Source organism: Musa acuminata, chromosome BXJ1-3 (assembly GCF_036884655.1).
Source record: "Musa acuminata AAA Group cultivar baxijiao chromosome BXJ1-3, Cavendish_Baxijiao_AAA, whole genome shotgun sequence".
Taxonomy (NCBI): Eukaryota; Viridiplantae; Streptophyta; class Magnoliopsida; order Zingiberales; family Musaceae; genus Musa; species Musa acuminata.
Genome location: NC_088329.1, coordinates 40,410,648 through 40,427,158, shown reverse-complemented (window position 1 = coordinate 40,427,158; position 16,511 = coordinate 40,410,648). Strand labels below are relative to the sequence as shown.

General features: G+C 41.3%; 2 protein-coding genes across 2 annotated transcripts; one reads left to right on the top strand and one right to left on the bottom strand.

Moving 5' to 3' along the window:
* Nucleotides 1-1,171: 1,171 nt before the first annotated feature.
* LOC103979026 (uncharacterized) lies at nucleotides 1,172-3,093 on the bottom strand. Its single transcript, XM_009395027.3, has one exon. The coding sequence runs from the start codon at nucleotides 2,978-2,980 to the stop codon at nucleotides 1,808-1,810; it is 1,173 nt and encodes a 390-aa protein (XP_009393302.2). The 5' UTR covers nucleotides 2,981-3,093; the 3' UTR covers nucleotides 1,172-1,807.
* Nucleotides 3,094-12,624: 9,531 nt separating this feature from the next.
* LOC103979027 (NAC domain-containing protein 21/22) lies at nucleotides 12,625-16,086 on the top strand. The gene is made up of 3 exons (XM_009395028.3): nucleotides 12,625-12,848; nucleotides 14,573-14,847; nucleotides 15,362-16,086. The coding sequence occupies exons 1-3, from the start codon at nucleotides 12,671-12,673 to the stop codon at nucleotides 15,749-15,751; spliced, it is 843 nt and encodes a 280-aa protein (XP_009393303.2). The 5' UTR covers nucleotides 12,625-12,670; the 3' UTR covers nucleotides 15,752-16,086.
* Nucleotides 16,087-16,511: the final 425 nt, after the last annotated feature.

Sequence of the window (16,511 nt, the reverse complement as noted above, 5' to 3'; positions counted from 1 at the left end):
ACGAATTTAGATTGATAAGACAGTAATCTCTTCTTGGTTTTAGTTGCCATGCTTATTTATAGATACAAAGAAGTTAACCTGTGAGTTTACATCATCCAAATTTTAGGTTGATAGTCTGATTAGTGCGAATCCTACTTGTTTCCTTGTCTCCCTCTCTCCATGCTAGCAATCGACAGCTAAGAAGGTAAGACGCGACTCCGCATCAACCAACAGGAAAGCTTGGCTTCATTCATTCGCCTTCTCTTCCTCAACAGGTTTGCTCAAAGCTCCTTCCCTCTGTTCATTCATTCATTCTGCTCGTGGATATCTTCTACTATTGACACAGATACTGTGTCGAGTTGGTACGTGTGGTTTCGAACTTCTTTAGAAGATTTACATAGAATCTTATCTCATATATAAGTGATTGGTGCCAACACAATGTTTGTGGTTACAGATGCTGTAGATGAAGAATATTAAATGAAAAAAAAAGTAAGTTTATACCAAAGAGATGGATCTTTCATGATCACTTTCAATGCATTCTTGGCTGCAAATCAGCTTAAGTGACTTGGGGTTGTTCTAAAAAGAGAGAGAGATACTGATCAATATAGACTTTTTTTTTTTTTTTTCTATTGATCAATATTTATCATCAGAATTTAATTAATTTTATTATATATCTCATCCAATTATAAAGGGTCACATAATCTAACAATTTTTACATCCTTAAGTGCAATATATTTGACATTATGTTTTAATATGCCATAAGACATTGGCTCGACCGAGTGATACTATACTTTTTAATTTTAATATTTTAAAAAAAGATTGTATTTCCAATTAAATTATTTTTCATATTTCTTATTTGGATACAATAAATTATTATTATGTGCAAACAATTTTATCGAATCTTGCGAGACCATTAATTCGATCTTAGGATCTCAGTCCAAGACAATTTTAATCCTTATAATTTTTATTGTCACTATCCCTGAGACAATCCGACCATCACCTAAACACTAAAGTACAGTTAACCATCGCCACACCGAACCCAACGATAGTTAAATTCCCAGCGGTTTAATTTAATCCAAAAGGATCGAGACGAGAGGGGGGAACAAAATGGCTTTGAGACACAGCACGGACCGTCCGATGACAACCACCGTCTCTCTCTCTCTCTCTCTCAGCGAGCCCAAACAAGACAAGCCGAAGAACACAAACAGTGGAAATTAAATTTATACACCGGCATATTTGGGATCCGCCCGACGTGCAAACAATTCAGCACAGAGCTGCTGCTCCTCAGAGACAGCACACCCTCTGATTTCATATCTTGCTTCGTTTCCCAAGAGAATACGACCCGTTGACAAACCCCAACCCATGGGTTGTGGGGTTAAATATGACTCCCTGCGGGTTAATCCGTCACAAGTGGGCTTGGAAGGGCGTGCACATCACATGGGGTACAGGTGTACGGCCAACGAGGACAGGCAGGGGGGAGGGGGGAAGGAGGAGGAGGAGGAGAAGGCATGGCAATGCGCGCCCCGATCGAGGCGTCGAGCACATGGCCCGCAGTGCGCTCCCGCAGATCCAAACCACCTCACCGCATCGCACCGCACCGCACCGCACCGCAGCAACAACAGACCACATAAATATTACATGAAGCGCAAGACGACAGAAGAGAACGGTTGCGCGAGACAAATATTTACAGGCGAATCGTCGTGCAGAGATTTTGGAGAGGGGAATTCCAAAGGCGAAAAAAAGAAGCCGAAATTAACAGTACTAAGGAAGGGTAAATTTGAACGGGTAATGGAACGACCTTTGATGAACAAGAGGCGGGATTTGCTGCCTAATTCCACGAATTCGATGCCTTGTCGCTCTTGGTCTTCGCGCTGCCACCGCTCCGAGCCGCGGATGCGCCCGGCCCGGCCTTCTCCTTCTTCGGCGGCGAGAACAGCTGGCCGAACCCGAAGACCGGGCTGGACTTTGCGGAGCCGCGGAGGGAGCATACTGGGACGTTGAGGACCGGGGCGACCCGGACGACGTTGGCCGAGTAGGACCGCTCCATCCCCCGCGGCCGCGGCCGTGGCCCGCCCGTGAAGCTTCCGGGGCTGCTCGAGCTCCGCTCCAGCCCGTGGAACACCACCTTCCCCGACGGGTTCATCCGCGGGCTGTCCACCGGCACGGTCAGCGGCGGCGGTGTGGCCATCTCCGATGACCCGGTCCGCCTGATCCGGCTCCGTCCGAGTTCCGTCGCTGCCGGCAGCGGCCGGACCAGCCGGACCATGGGGATGTGGTGGTTGGGCTTGTCGGAGTCGAGGGAGAACCGTGGGAGGTCCTCGTGGTCCGGGCCGGAGGAGGAGGAAGAGGAGAGGGAGAGGCGGGCGGAGATCGAGACCGATTCCGAGTCGGAGTCGCGGAGGAGGGGCATGCTCAGCGACGGCTCGAGCGGGGACGATTTGTGGTTCCGGTGAAAGAAATGCTTCAGGGATCGGGCGTCAGGGTTAGGGTTATTGGACTTGGCGGCAGCAGGGGCGGGCGAAACGTTCTCGGGGTGGTCCGCCTTCGTGATCGCCGCCCGCTTGAGGCCGAGCAGCTCCCGCCATCGGCTGGTGCAGCTCGGCGCGCGGGGAGAGAAGACATAGGGGTCCGAACCAGAGACCTGGGCCACCCTCAGCGACTTCGGCTGTTCCGGCGAGCGGATCTCAGCCACGGAGTGCATCGACACCGGCTTCGTCGCCGCCAGCTGAAGCGGTACCAGCTTCCCATCGGCGAACAGCTCGTCGGCAGGGAGCATGGCGACGGGATGATTGAGCCGGAACTCGAAGTCGACGAAGTCTCCACCAGAATCCTCCCCTTCAGGGCCCACGTCGGCCGGCTCCCCCGCCTTGTCGGCGGCGATGAGATCGCGGCCGAGGGAGATCCTCGAGCCGAGGCGGCAGAAGGCCGATAAGGCCGCCGGCCGGTCGAGGAAAGCCTCTGTCGAGATGGCGACGTCGGTAACCATGGCGGAGGCGGTCATCTATACCATTAAACAAAGAGGTCTCGCAGAATCGGGAAATTACGCCGCGACCAAAGAAGCCCAACGTACTTGAAGATGAAGTACTCCGCCACTCCTGCGGCTCATTTATATAGACCGGTTCGCACTAGGATCGGTCCGGTCCACGATAAGGACGAACACGATGCCGACACGCAAGTGATCATTTTTTGTGCGGGTACAGAGCGGCATTATTCATCCCCACTCGTTCCCGTCGTACCCTAACCTGCGTCGCAAGTGGAGGAGACCGACGCGGGACCCGGTGGCGATCCGAGATGGGTGGAGGAGTGGGTAATCGACGTTGTATTTGCAGGGGCTGAGATTCCTGTGAAGTGTTCCCGTGACGGCCTTGTCGCGCTCCCCACCGTCTAGCTTTGACCGGTACCCCGACGGCCCCTGGCGGTCGCCGTGCTCCCGAGCACGTGACGAGAACGGCGAATCCTCCTCATCTTTGATCCCATCAACGCAGTCTGCTGCGGTTGTCACCTTTAAACTTTATACGGAGACGAGAGCAAAGAAGGGGCGGTTGATTGTTTTGGTGATGGCGTTGCAGCAGCAACTCTTTTTGGAAGTCGTCTCCAAGGACTGCTGCATCAGGTAAAGAGTAGATCACATTGCTGTTGGTTGTCCCATGGTCTCGTAACGTATCTTTTACTTGTTCGAATTCCTTGGTGTGGCGGCCACGTAAGGGGGTCGCCACGTGATATCATGACGGTGGATCTCCTCCTCCTCGTGTCGCCGTGCTGCGGAATTGTGGGGTGGAAACGAGACAGGTGACCTGCAGTACGCTTCGACGATGCCAACAAATGATCAAAATGACCATGCTGCCCATCCTTTCCATGTACGCCGAGAAATGATGCTCCAACTAGGAGGGGCATTTCGGGCAGGCGGTTGTGGGTGCTCCGACGAGTCTCTTTCGAGGGCGTCCCAAGAATCACGAAACTGCCCTCGCCTCACGACGGAAGTCACCCCCCCCCCCCCCCGCTTGTTGGTTTCCTGCCAGCCACGAGATGCTTTCCGACCGGCCACGAAACGTGCCACGAAGGGAAACTGGGCATCGGCTGTGGGGCCCCCGACTGGCCATAATAGTCTCCCCGTGTCTTCTCCATCAACTTAAAACTTTCGGGAACAGTACTAATCCAACATCAGCGTGGAACACAGGTAGTAAACATTTCCTTCTTTCCTTGGTAGGATGAGACAAGTTGCAAACGGTGCTCAGATGTGTTATCATCGACGCTGCAGCAATGCCATGTTCAAGAGAGTCCAAAACGCACTAGTTTGTCCGATACGTGTGCATGGGGAACATGGAGTTTGTCATGGCATGGTTAGATTACATCACGAGTTACTCCCTGGTCGAAGATCAAACGGTTCGGCGGGACTTGGCCCAGCATATCCGACGGCGGACCCGCTTCTACTGTACTGCGAGCGTGAGGTGGCACGAACTCCAAAGCAGATCTCGCAGGCTGATCTCGCATTAACTGATGCTGCAGCCGAGCCTTCACCGAGATCACTAAATGGATATTGGTGACATTGGATTGATGATCATAATGAGATGTTTTTATGAGCATATCTTTGGGCATATTAATGGATCTGATGCTGTGTGTGGAAGTGCAGTGGAGAAGTTACTGTGGCGACAAGCCAAAGGCAAGTCAAAGAACCTGATGTAGAATTTTAGCAGGAACAGTGTCCCATATCCTCACAAACAGAGATAAGCGCGAGGGATTTCTGTGCGTGTTAAGCACTCGGCTCAATGTTTCATCATTATTTCTTGTTTACAGTTCATGCGACTGTTTGGCCTTCGCATTTCCTGCTCAACTTGTGCCAGAGTGCCAACCAACTATTGCTTCAAAGACTTCTCTGGCCACAGCTCGAACAGCGGGGTGTCAGCAGAACACCACCTCACACAAGCAGAAAAAGACTCCTCATTGTTCTCAACAATGTCAAGTTTGGAACTCTGGTTAGCATCCAGAGGGAATCCAGTGGGCAACGTAATACCAGTGGGAGATGGCATTTGAGGGGATGAAGCTCTGTTCTCCTAATGCTGCCACTTCATTGCAATCATGTGCTTTTTTGGTGAAGGAGATTCTTTCAGCTTTGAACCCCCCCTCTCTCAGACGCTAGAGTGGGGGGACAATCCAAGCTTTTAGGTCATGGAACATGGCTTTCTAATAACTAGTCACATGTCTCTTCCTCAAGATCCTTGGTTGAAGAGCATTATTCTATGCCTGGATGGGAGTTTGTGTCATGGCCTCTCTCATTCCAACAAAAGGAATATGAGGATCTGCAATGATTTCTATACTTTTGGCTTTCTGAAAGGACCCTCATTGGAGCCACTAGGAACCATGTGATGGCTTCATGACTTTATGCAGAGCTGCTTGCATTTCATATCCTTGGTCTGTTGGATGGGGATTGAAGGAATGAGTAGCCTAAGTTTGCTGAAGCACCAACCAGGCACTGAGATCGCTATAAAGTTAGCTTGTCTTCTGAATTGGCTTACTTGTAGCTTTGTTGCCTTTTTGTTTGGCTCCATGGCACTAAACATTGCAAGTTTAGTGCCTACTTCACTGAATTGGCAATAACAAGTCAAAGGATTAAAAGCAGATGGGTCAGGCTGGGTTTAGATTTGAAGTAGGCCAATTGTTCAAGTAGCCCAATATCCTCTTCCCACACAACATAGGTTATCTGTCAGTGAGGTCTCGTCACTGATGAGGTAGAAGCCATGTTGATCGACAGTAAGTCCTCTGGTTTCTTGACCTTCACATAGTCTTGAATCAGAACACTAAAAAGCAAACCTGTACTTCTCAGCTAGGCAAGTGGTTATGGGAGGAATCAATGAGCTTCTTTCCAAATAGTGTTCTGCAACTTCGTTTTGACTACCTTATTACTGTGACTTTTTTACTTTTTGATGTTTCAGGTAGCACATTGGGAAATATGCATTTGATTTTTTGTAGCATCAGAGCTATGATTTCTCACATGATATCATAGTCAGCTAAAAGAATTAAGTTTGTTTTTCTTAGTTAATCAGAACTCAGAACTCTATAATTCTGATGAATAGTTGAGAGCACAAAGCTCATCAAACAATTATACAGTGTTTATAGTCTTCAAACTGAATCTTAGCTTTCTTTTTGTTGCTCATCAAGGTTCAATCAGTAAACACTATATAATCAGAACTCAGAAATAACAACTTCAATCTTCACTCTTTCAGACTGTTTTTTGCTGAAGCTAATCAAGTGTTTTGCAGTACAGCATTGGAGAATCTTCCACTATTTCCTGTGTGATGTTTTCTGCTTGGTTCCTGAAGATGTGGCACATGATGTTCTATTGCTTCATGAATAGGTAAATCCTGATAGCTACCGGTAAACATCTCTATAGAATAAACCACTGTATCATTGTAGAATTTTGTTTGCTGAATAGGATGACAAAAGACACAAACTTAAGAATAACATGTATTTTGCTACTTGGATATGATACTGCCTAAATTTAAGTCCTTGTTGATTGATGCTTGATGACAATATATTCTTATGAAGTCTATGCAAGTTTAGCAGTTGAAGTGGATCCATCATAGTTTTTCCTACCACATCCAACTATATTAAATTATTGTCTCTGGAATTCTTCCTCGGTTTTTTGGCTATATGAAATTTAGACTGAGAATTCAGGAGGCCGCAGAGTTGCACATGTTGACTCATTCTTCTCCATGTTTCAGAAACAAAGGATGAGATGCCTCGGACTGAACATTAGGCAACTTGCACTTCTGATGCATTATTCAGTGTTTTCTTGTGCCGATATCATCTCTTTCGTTTTCTTATTTGCGGAATCGTACGACTACTTTTGACTTCCACACGCAGGTCACGAAAGCCAGCTGCAGTTGCGGTCAACAGCCGATGTGTTCTTTGCGATTTCTTAATTGTTTATGCGGATAAAAAAAGTCTGCTGCTGACATTAATTTAAGTTGGATTTTTTCGACCTCAAATTGATAACCTCTTGATATAAGTTCTTGAATTCCTATGAGAACAGCAAGCATTTCAACGCACTGCTTCAAGAAATCTACCTGGATTAGCAAAATGTCCTGTTTTCCTTCAGACAAACAAAGCCTTTACTGTCCTTTATGCACAGTAAACGAATTGCATCTTGTACCATTATATTGTCCCAGCAAGATGTCATTCGGAGAAGTTGATTCTTTAGTGGAAGTCAATGTTTTGAACTGCAACTTTTTTCGACCCAGAATGAATTCTGATGGCCAAGTTGTGTCGAACCAGCAAAAAATTGTCATTTATAATCAATCGCAAGTGTTGATATTCATGTGAACCATCTTTCATATGTATGTAGTTGATGAACAGATTCACTGCAATCTATTCCAGCATGATAATTCTCTAACTAGAAAGCAAAGTTCTAAAGAATATCCAGCAGATGCTCTGCTGTGATATAACTCTGACTTCATGCTTTGGATTAAGCTTTATGTCCTTGGTTAACATTCCTTTCTGAGCAACATATACGTGGTCATTGTTGTAGATGGATTAATTTATAGATTTCATTTTCTTTGTTGAGTCACATCCTACACATTACCTTCATAAATAAACTAATGTGATGACTGTTTCCTTCTGTTGTTCATTGCATCTAGGCTGTCATTTGGGGTAGGAGCTTTCCCTCTGTGTCTATGGTTTCCATACATGTCTGAACTCTGAAACCATGTGAATGATGTGCTGCAATGCATTCTTAGCCCAATCTTTGGGCATATTGTTTTGCCTCTGCAAAAAACCAAGAAAGTTGTGAAGAGATGAACAGACATATATGCTTTGACCTTTTCTTCCATCAAGTATCAACCAGCTGGAATCACATCTGTGGGCTGTGGAAGCTCAACTTTTAGGTGGAGAAGGAATTGGCTCTTGTTCCACTTCCATCAGTCATGACCATACCAAGCTTTATCTCAATGGACAAAATGGATGGATGATGCATGGACCCAGCAACAGTTTAATCCAAATTAAACACAGAAGTCTCAATTCATTAGGTTGGGATGAGAAGGACAGTTTTGTTTCGACCCACTTACTGCCACACTACTTGGCCTCTGCTTTGCAGGTCAGAATCTTGAAGTTCCATGAAGGCAGCAACCACTTCCATGACCACACAACCATGTGGAGCCTCAAGTATGTTGTGAATCATGAGAAGAGTGCATAGATTTGACAAAGCACGTATCTTGTGTGGGATTATCTAAAGATAGATTTGTACTTTAAAAAATTGAGAGATGATGGATGGTCAAGTCTTGTGCCTCTTTCACGAAGAGGGGGGCGGTAGGTCGGCTGAGCTAGAAGTAGAGGTGGGGAAGGTCAAGAGTTGGAAGATGGAGTTTGTGTTCTTCTTCTTCTTCTTCTTCTTCTTCTTCTTCTTCTTCTTCTTCTTCTTCTTCTTCTTCTACTGTTTGGTTTCATCAAGGCAAAAAGGTGTTTGCACTTGGAGATAAAGCCACGGTCAAAAAGCCACAAACCAGAGAACAAATCAGCATCATCTCTATCGATTCTTCCCTTGATGGAGAGCCTGGTTTCTTTCATTAGGAATGAGAACGAACATGGCGAGCGAAGAAGAAGAAGCTGGAGAAAGCCGGTGAAAGGACTAACTCAACGAGTCATATCACAAAAGCAAAAGCGTGCGTGCGTTTGAGAAGGCATCAAAGAACAACCAGCCGTGAAAGATACACCTTACGTGGACGACCACAACTACTAAATTAGTCCCACTTGATTAGAAGGCACATATGCCTAAGAAATCTGATATGATTGAAAAGAAAATTCAAACTTATGATCTAAGAAATCTGATATGACTGAAAAGAAAACTCAAACTCAAACTTATGATCGATTGATAATGATTTTTTATAATATATTTAATTGGATAAAATATTTTACGATAGCATTCTATTTTGTGCTCTGCATGTATTTTGTATTAAAAGGCAGATGATATCCATAGATTAGTACTTCCAACACCGGCAAATCCAAGAAAGATTTCATCTGTACGATTACCAGACAAAGATAACTTCTCCCCAAGTCTTACTTGTATCAGCAATGCACAACCTTCGTTGGCTGAGCTTGCTCAAATCATCATCATCAAAAGGTAGCTATCAGTACTCCACAGCGACCGTGGGTGGGCTCCTCGCCTGCCTAACGGATCATGTCGCCACCGGCAGCGCATGGTAGAAGAATAAATCCAAAGCCGGTGTGATCGCGACCTGTTGTGCTATGAATTCAACGCTACATAATGAGCCGCGTGATCGACCGGCGGTAATCCGGCGATCTCACTGCAACGATGGCAAGTCATGGAGATAACACGAGGGGATGATATCTGAGGACGACCCACTCCAGTCGTGGAATGTATGGCCTCGCTTGCTTGACGCCATGAAGAGCTCCGACGCTGCCATCTTCGGGTCCGCGTCTTGCTGCAGCAATGACAGTGGTTCCACTGTGCACGCCTTTTTCGTCCCCGGTTTGTGGACGTCGGATCGTCTTCGGACAACAGCGATGGAGGCAAGTGGAGTGACGGCAATGGACCTTGTTGCATATGGTTTGGCACCGATCGTTGCTTTGCCCATCCTTTGGTCAATTTCAAGTGCAGTAACATGAATTAAGAAGGATATTATTGTGAAACATAAGTTATGCTAAAATTATCGTGATCATTTTAATATTTTAATAATATATTATCATATTCTAAATCATAAAATTATAATAATATATTATCATATTCTAAATCATAAAATTATAATAATATATTATCATGATCATGTCAAATAATAAGTATCATGATTTCAATAATATTTTAATAATATATTATCATATTTTTAAATAAAAAATATAAAAACATATTATCATGATTATATCAAATAACGAGGATCACTCCTCTTTTTCTTCAAGTATTTTATTCTCTATTTTTTTATAATCAATAATGTCTCGCTGCTCATTATCATTTTCAACTTAGAGAATAATCTTAAAGTTATTAATCCTCATCATTTTTTTTTAATCCATCAATATCATTTTCTTAGAAGTGCTAGTACTATCACTCTCTCTCCTCAAATCATTCCTTATGTAGCTTTTACAAAATCCTTGTGATCCAAGCTTACAACAATATATTCCAATCAATCTCGTGATCATCTTATACAATTTTGAGAAACTCTCCAAACTTTCAAAGGGCACATAATGTATTTTTAATTATATGCAAGCTATCAAAACTTAGGCAAATGGATTTATTAATAATTTTGCTAACAAAGCTAATTCTAACAACAAAGGCAAAATCCATAACTAGCAAAATAATTGTCTAAATAATCATTCTGGAGACAACATGCAACAATGTCACGACAAAAGTATTAACAAATTGGAGCAACAATTCAATAATAAAGTCATCTATCAAATATATGATATGAAAAGTTATATTGCTAAGAAATGTCATCACTTGCAAGCTACTATTCTATAGATATTTTAGCCTTCATACCCATCTTATTTTACATATCATACGACACCTATTTGATTTTTATTAGCATCGTCATGTGCTTACTTTGTTACTCAATCCTTTCAACCTTCATCAAACTGACTTCATATCATGATAGGCGATGGTAAATGTCTTAAAAATGATTTATATTAGTTCTACAAACCTTCCCTCTTCCTTAAATCTTTTTTTTTATATATTTTTTATGTTCATTATGTTCCTAATATGAAGAAGAACCTAAAATTTATCTATAAATTATATATATTTTTTAATTATATTTATATTCAATTCTTATATTTTTTTTTATTTTTTGTAAAGGATCTTAATACGGGGCCACATCTTATAGAGGTGCTAAATAGAGATTGAGCTTATGAATGGCCAAGTATTATATATTTACATCAAAATCCATCTTTACTTTGACCACCATTAATGCTCTATTTCAAAAAAATGACATAATCATTTAAGACATTCTTCTTTTAAGCTTCTAAATCATATTATTTGTTATTTTAATTTACTTTTATCATCATCATCTTGTCATATTTTTATGTAATTTATGCACATATAATAAAATTCATAAGCTTCCATTTTCTACATCTTCTCTAATAAGTAATTCACCTCGAGCTGATATTTGGGGTTCTTCATCAATATAATCTTATGATGGATTTAACTATTATCATTTTTTTAATCATTTTATAAAGTTTATGCGATTATTTTCTATAAAGTAAAAAATATAAAGTATTCATTATTTTTCTTAAATTTAAACTTATTGTTCAATGATTCATTATTTTATTTTACTCTAATAATAATGATAAATTTTAAAATCTTTATATATTTTTTTAAACCGATGGAATCTCTCATTTTCTCACCATTTCATATATTTCTAAACATAATGAAACCACAGAATGTCGTCATCAGCACATCGTCTGAATTGGTCTCACACTCCTTCCTCAAACTTCTTTATCTCTTTAATTTTAGTCTCATGTGTTTGTTGCATCAACATCTTATTAATCATATGTCCACTTCGGTTTTCAATATGGTTTCATCATTTGAAAAATTATTTGAATCTACTTTTAACTATAGTAAATTATTTATATTTTAGTGTCTATGTTATCCATGGTTAAACACTTCACACGTAATAAATTGGATGCCCAATCAAAATCATGTATTTTTTCTTAGATATTCTACCAACCAAAATATTTTTAAATATTGTGATCCATCAACTAAAAGAATTTTTATTTTTTTATAAAAAAATATTTTGATTTTGTGGAATCTATTTTTTCTTATAAATTACTTGACCTTTTTTTGTCTGAACTTTTTTTGTCTGAACTTTTCAATAATTTAGTTGATCTGGATAATATAATATTTTATTACGGAATAATATATGAGACTTAGTCTCATCTTATCTAAATTAAACCTTTATTGGGTACAATTGAGTTTTTTATATCAAACAAAATTCTGATAGGTCCATTAATAAGTATAAAATATGACTTATTGTAAAGGGATTTCATCAACATCTAGGCCTTAAGTACCATAACACATTTAGCTAAGTTATCAAGCTAATAACAATCATATTATTTTATATCTTGTCTTATCTAACAATCGAGGGACTTCAATAATTGAACATGAATAATATTTTTTTTATGATCATTTTTCCAATAATATACTTATGAAGTAATATACATGCTTTATTAATTACAATTTTACTCAACATGTTTATAAGGTGCATAGGCTCAAGCAAACCTCTAGTGTTTTGGTATCATAAATTCCAAACACATCTAGTCTCAATTGAATTTTATAATTCTCAGTCTAATTTATTAGTTTATATAAATAATATAATTATTATTATAATAAAATTAATATTAATTAATCATTTTATTCGATAGCTCGAAAAAATCGATCTAATTGGTTAATTCCATGATGTATGTTGTCCTCGTTCCGAGATAATAATCATTTGTTATACATTTCCAGTGCAAGGATCAAAGTCGATCATCTCTTTTTAAAGTAAATATTTATTTTCAGAGTGTTATCGTCAACAGTCATCCTTTATGATTAGTGCTTCGTTTCCATCAGCTAATTTTTTTTTAGGAAGAAAGTACGTTGAAGTATTCCATTATATATATATCTCTCTCTCTCTTCTATTTAAGCTCTTCTTTCCTCCCGTACTTGTTACTGTAAACCCTCTTTCTTTCTCTCTCTCTCTCTCTCTCATCCATTACCATGAGCTTCTTGAGCATGGTGGAGGCGAGGATGCCGCCGGGGTTCAGGTTCCACCCAAGGGACGATGAGCTTGTTTGCGACTACCTCACGAAGAAGGTCTGTGGCAACAGCGGCATCTACGGCTGTCCCATGATGATCGACGTCGACCTGAACAAGTGCGAACCATGGGACCTCCCTGGTAACGCCACTAACCACACGCATCTCTTTCTATATCATCATGTAGCATCCTCTCTCTCTCTCTCTCTTTGGGGTTCATGCTTTCTGTGAATGAACAGCTAGGGTTCTCTCCGCTTTAGGTTTTCCTTTGCGCAGGTGTGCAAGATGCCTTCACTGTAGAGATCTTGGAGCACTACTGGGATTTATCTCTCTCCCTTATTTTCACTTTTCAGAGCACTACTGAGATTATCTCCACCAAATTATTAGGTTTTCTTGGAAAAAACACATCTTTTTTTCCATATTCTTCTCTTTCGATTGTCCCAAATTCCTTCTTTTCCTCAAACACGCACTTGTCCCACCTATACTGAGATAGGATATCATGGAACAGACCTCAGTTGCGCCCTTTATGTTCTTCATCTTCATCTCTCTCTCTCTCTCTCTCTCTTTCTCTCTCTCCACAACCCCCCCCCCCCCCACACAAAGAAAAGAGAAAAAAAGACATCTCTCTCTCCCAAATTATTGTGACTATGGAGAATTTGTTATAGAAATATACTCCTAGAAAAGAAAAAAAAGGACATCTCTCTCTCTCTCTCTCTTTCAAATTCTTGTGACTATGGAGAATTTATTATAGAATTATACTCCTAGAACGGAAAAAAGGACATTAAAGTTCATCATCTACTTTGCTTCTTGAAGTAATTTTTAGCTTCTTAACATTAAACCAGTGGCCGGACCTAATAAATCTAAAAGAAGTATCCAAACAATAATTGTTAATAGTGCTGTTCATACTATGGTACAAAATGCCTTTTACTTTCTAATCATACATCTAATAAATACAATATGCATGTACCTCCCCTAGTTCTTGTTCTTTTCCCCTACCCTAACACGAAATATTCTCTACCAAAGGTTTGGCCTCTTTCTACAAAAAGCCTTTCATGTTTCTTGATCCACACTTGGTGGGTGAGCTCCCACCTTCCTCTCCAATGATTCCTGTCAAATCTTTTCAGACAACGATTTCAGATACTGAAATAAATTCACATATTACGGCAGTGTTATGTAGTTTTAGATTCTTAGTCACTTCTAGCCTCCTGTTTAGCCAACCCTTGTGGGCACCATCTTTGATATGATGTGATGATGTTCAATAAAGCTTCTAGGATTAGATATGTCTCTTTCACCATACTAATTTTTATTGGGTCAGTGAAACTGTAAGACTAGACATTCATCTTTCCCGATATATAAACATTTTGATGAGGATGGGGAAAGATATTAGCTAGATGTTGAATGAAATCCAAAACAAGTTGGTGATGGGAAATCAAATGTATCAATGTATCTTATGTGGCCTCTCTCGATGGGGCAGGCAGCTTCAAGGTACATGACTACATGATGTTTTGCGTGGCACTGTTTCCCTGACCTTGATTGCTTTTGTCTTTATTTTTCTTCTTTCTGTGGCATCATCTCAACTCTTTTGAAGTCAACAAGTAGTGTTTATCCTTCAACTCAAAGTAGTAGTAGTAGTAGTAATAATAATAATAATAATAACAGGTGTTATTGCATCAAATCATAGCAATCATTTATCATGGAGCTGAACATTACTTGACGTAAACCTATGTATGAGGTTGCTCACAAACTGTGTGTGGAATCCAGTAGATTCATTAGCCAAGCAGAAGCCAAGATCAATCTATACTATACCCCTCGAGAATGAATTGATGCGCAGTTCATCTTCATGCTAGTTTTGTGCTTGTGGGACAGAGATGGCATGTGTGGGCGGCAAAGAGTGGTTCTTCTTCAGCCTGCCGGACCGGAAGTACGCGACCGGGCAGCGGACGAACCGTGCAACCGAGTCAGGCTACTGGAAGGCGACGGGGAAAGACCGGCAGGTGATCCGGGGAGGACTACTCGTTGGCATGAGGAAGACGCTGGTCTTCTACCAAGGAAGAGCACCCAAGGGAAGGAAAACTAATTGGGTCATGCATGAGTTCCGCATGGTGGCGGGAGCTGATGACCCACAGAAGCTTTCTCTCGAGGTAACTCGCTTCACTCCTTCACATCATGATGCACATTGAGTTCTAAGGATACTCGAAGCTTAACTCCCGTCTGACGGATGCACAATGTAGGATCTGAGATGACCTTTTCATGACCTGAATACCATCTGAAATATTTGCCATGGTTCCTCACATCACATTGATATGTCCATTTATACTTTTGGCACGCATTCCTTTTACACTGAAGAAAATAACGCATCATTTCATTAATGAATGGAATGGAATGAGATGATTGTGAGATAAGCTATCTAAGAGGGTCTATTCGATGGACATGGTAGATTTATCTGATTCATCTCTCACTAATAATATCTCAGGAATCTTCTCAAGTTGCCTTCAGATATAGTTCGATCCATATCATACAAAAGTCTCTCTCCTCCTATCCATTACAAAAATGTTACATGAATATTTATTGCACAGCAAATAAATTCATCGTTGCATGTATACGATGGTGAAGTCTTATGATCTACTCCCTCTCCCATGCTTCTACTTCAAACAGGAGGATTGGGTCCTGTGTAGAGTCTTCCACAAGAGCAGAGCGCTGAGCGGCCAGCCAGCCACGGAGGCCGGCAATGGCGAGGATATCTCCTCCTCCTCCCTCCCTCCTCTCATGAACGGCTACCTCACCTTCGAGCAGGTGTCCTGCTTCTCCAACCTCGGCCCAGTACACCCAGCGTCAGGAAGAACCCATGAAGCTAATCCTTCCTCCTCGTTTGCACGAAGCCTGCAAACCAGGAGCAGCTCAGCTCATGCCGGGGGATTACCGAGCTTGGATTCTTCTGATAACGTCGCGAACTACTTCACCAAGTTGGATAGCAGCAATCCATGGAGGGAGGCCCCGAGAAGCTCCGATGGCAACGTCAACTCGTACATGTGGAACCCATTTTGAGGACACTCTCTTTCTAGTAGTTATAGGGTGGTTATCACTAGGTCCTATAAATAGGACCGTAGTTCATCTAGCAAGACATAGAGAAAGAGACAGATAGATAGAGAGTTTGTGTGCACTTGGTAACTTGTAAGTGTTTTTATCAATCCTCCTGTTTTTAATACTACAACAGTTTTCTTGAGTCGAAAGGATTCTTTTTACTCGTATCGTAGTATTTTGTTTTTCCTTGCTCCTCCATCCCCAACAGATCATGCTCGGTGTGGTGGATGCATGCTTTCTTGGCATTGTGCAGTGAATGATTCCCGGTGCACAGGGTGAAACAAGGGTTGTGTTTGGGATTTGGGTCTCATGATCGAAATCCCTTAGTTCAATCATGGTTAATGACGATGATATTAATTTAGATTATTACTACTTTTATTATGATGCAAGGAAAAATTCGTATGTGATCATTAATTAAATAGGAATGCACGAGAAAGAAGATAAGCGAGAGAAGGTCGGATTATAGTTATCTGAATCGAATCGGGAAACGATTTGAGTCATTCGATCACCGGTCGAATTGCTCGATTAATTAATCGATCAAATCGTTTTTTTGTTATAATTTTTTTAGAATAATTTAATATATATAATGATAATTTTTAAAATATTAAAATTAATGAAAAGATCATATAAAAATGATAAATATCAACCAATACTATAAACATAAACATCGATGGTAATTTCATTAAATTAGGTCAATTTTATTTTATCTCTCATGTCAATCATA

Bases quoted from the DNA above. Each gene is read 5' to 3' on its own strand.
- LOC103979026 (XM_009395027.3), bottom strand. From the start codon at position 2,980: ATGACCGCCTCCGCCATGGTTACCGACGTCGCCATCTCGACAGAGGCT.
- LOC103979027 (XM_009395028.3), top strand. From the start codon at position 12,671: ATGAGCTTCTTGAGCATGGTGGAGGCGAGGATGCCGCCGGGGTTCAGG. The intron at 12,849-14,572 runs GTAACGCCACTA...CTTGTGGGACAG, and splicing joins CGAACCATGGGACCTCCCTG to AGATGGCATGTGTGGGCGGC. The intron at 14,848-15,361 runs GTAACTCGCTTC...TACTTCAAACAG, and splicing joins CACAGAAGCTTTCTCTCGAG to GAGGATTGGGTCCTGTGTAG.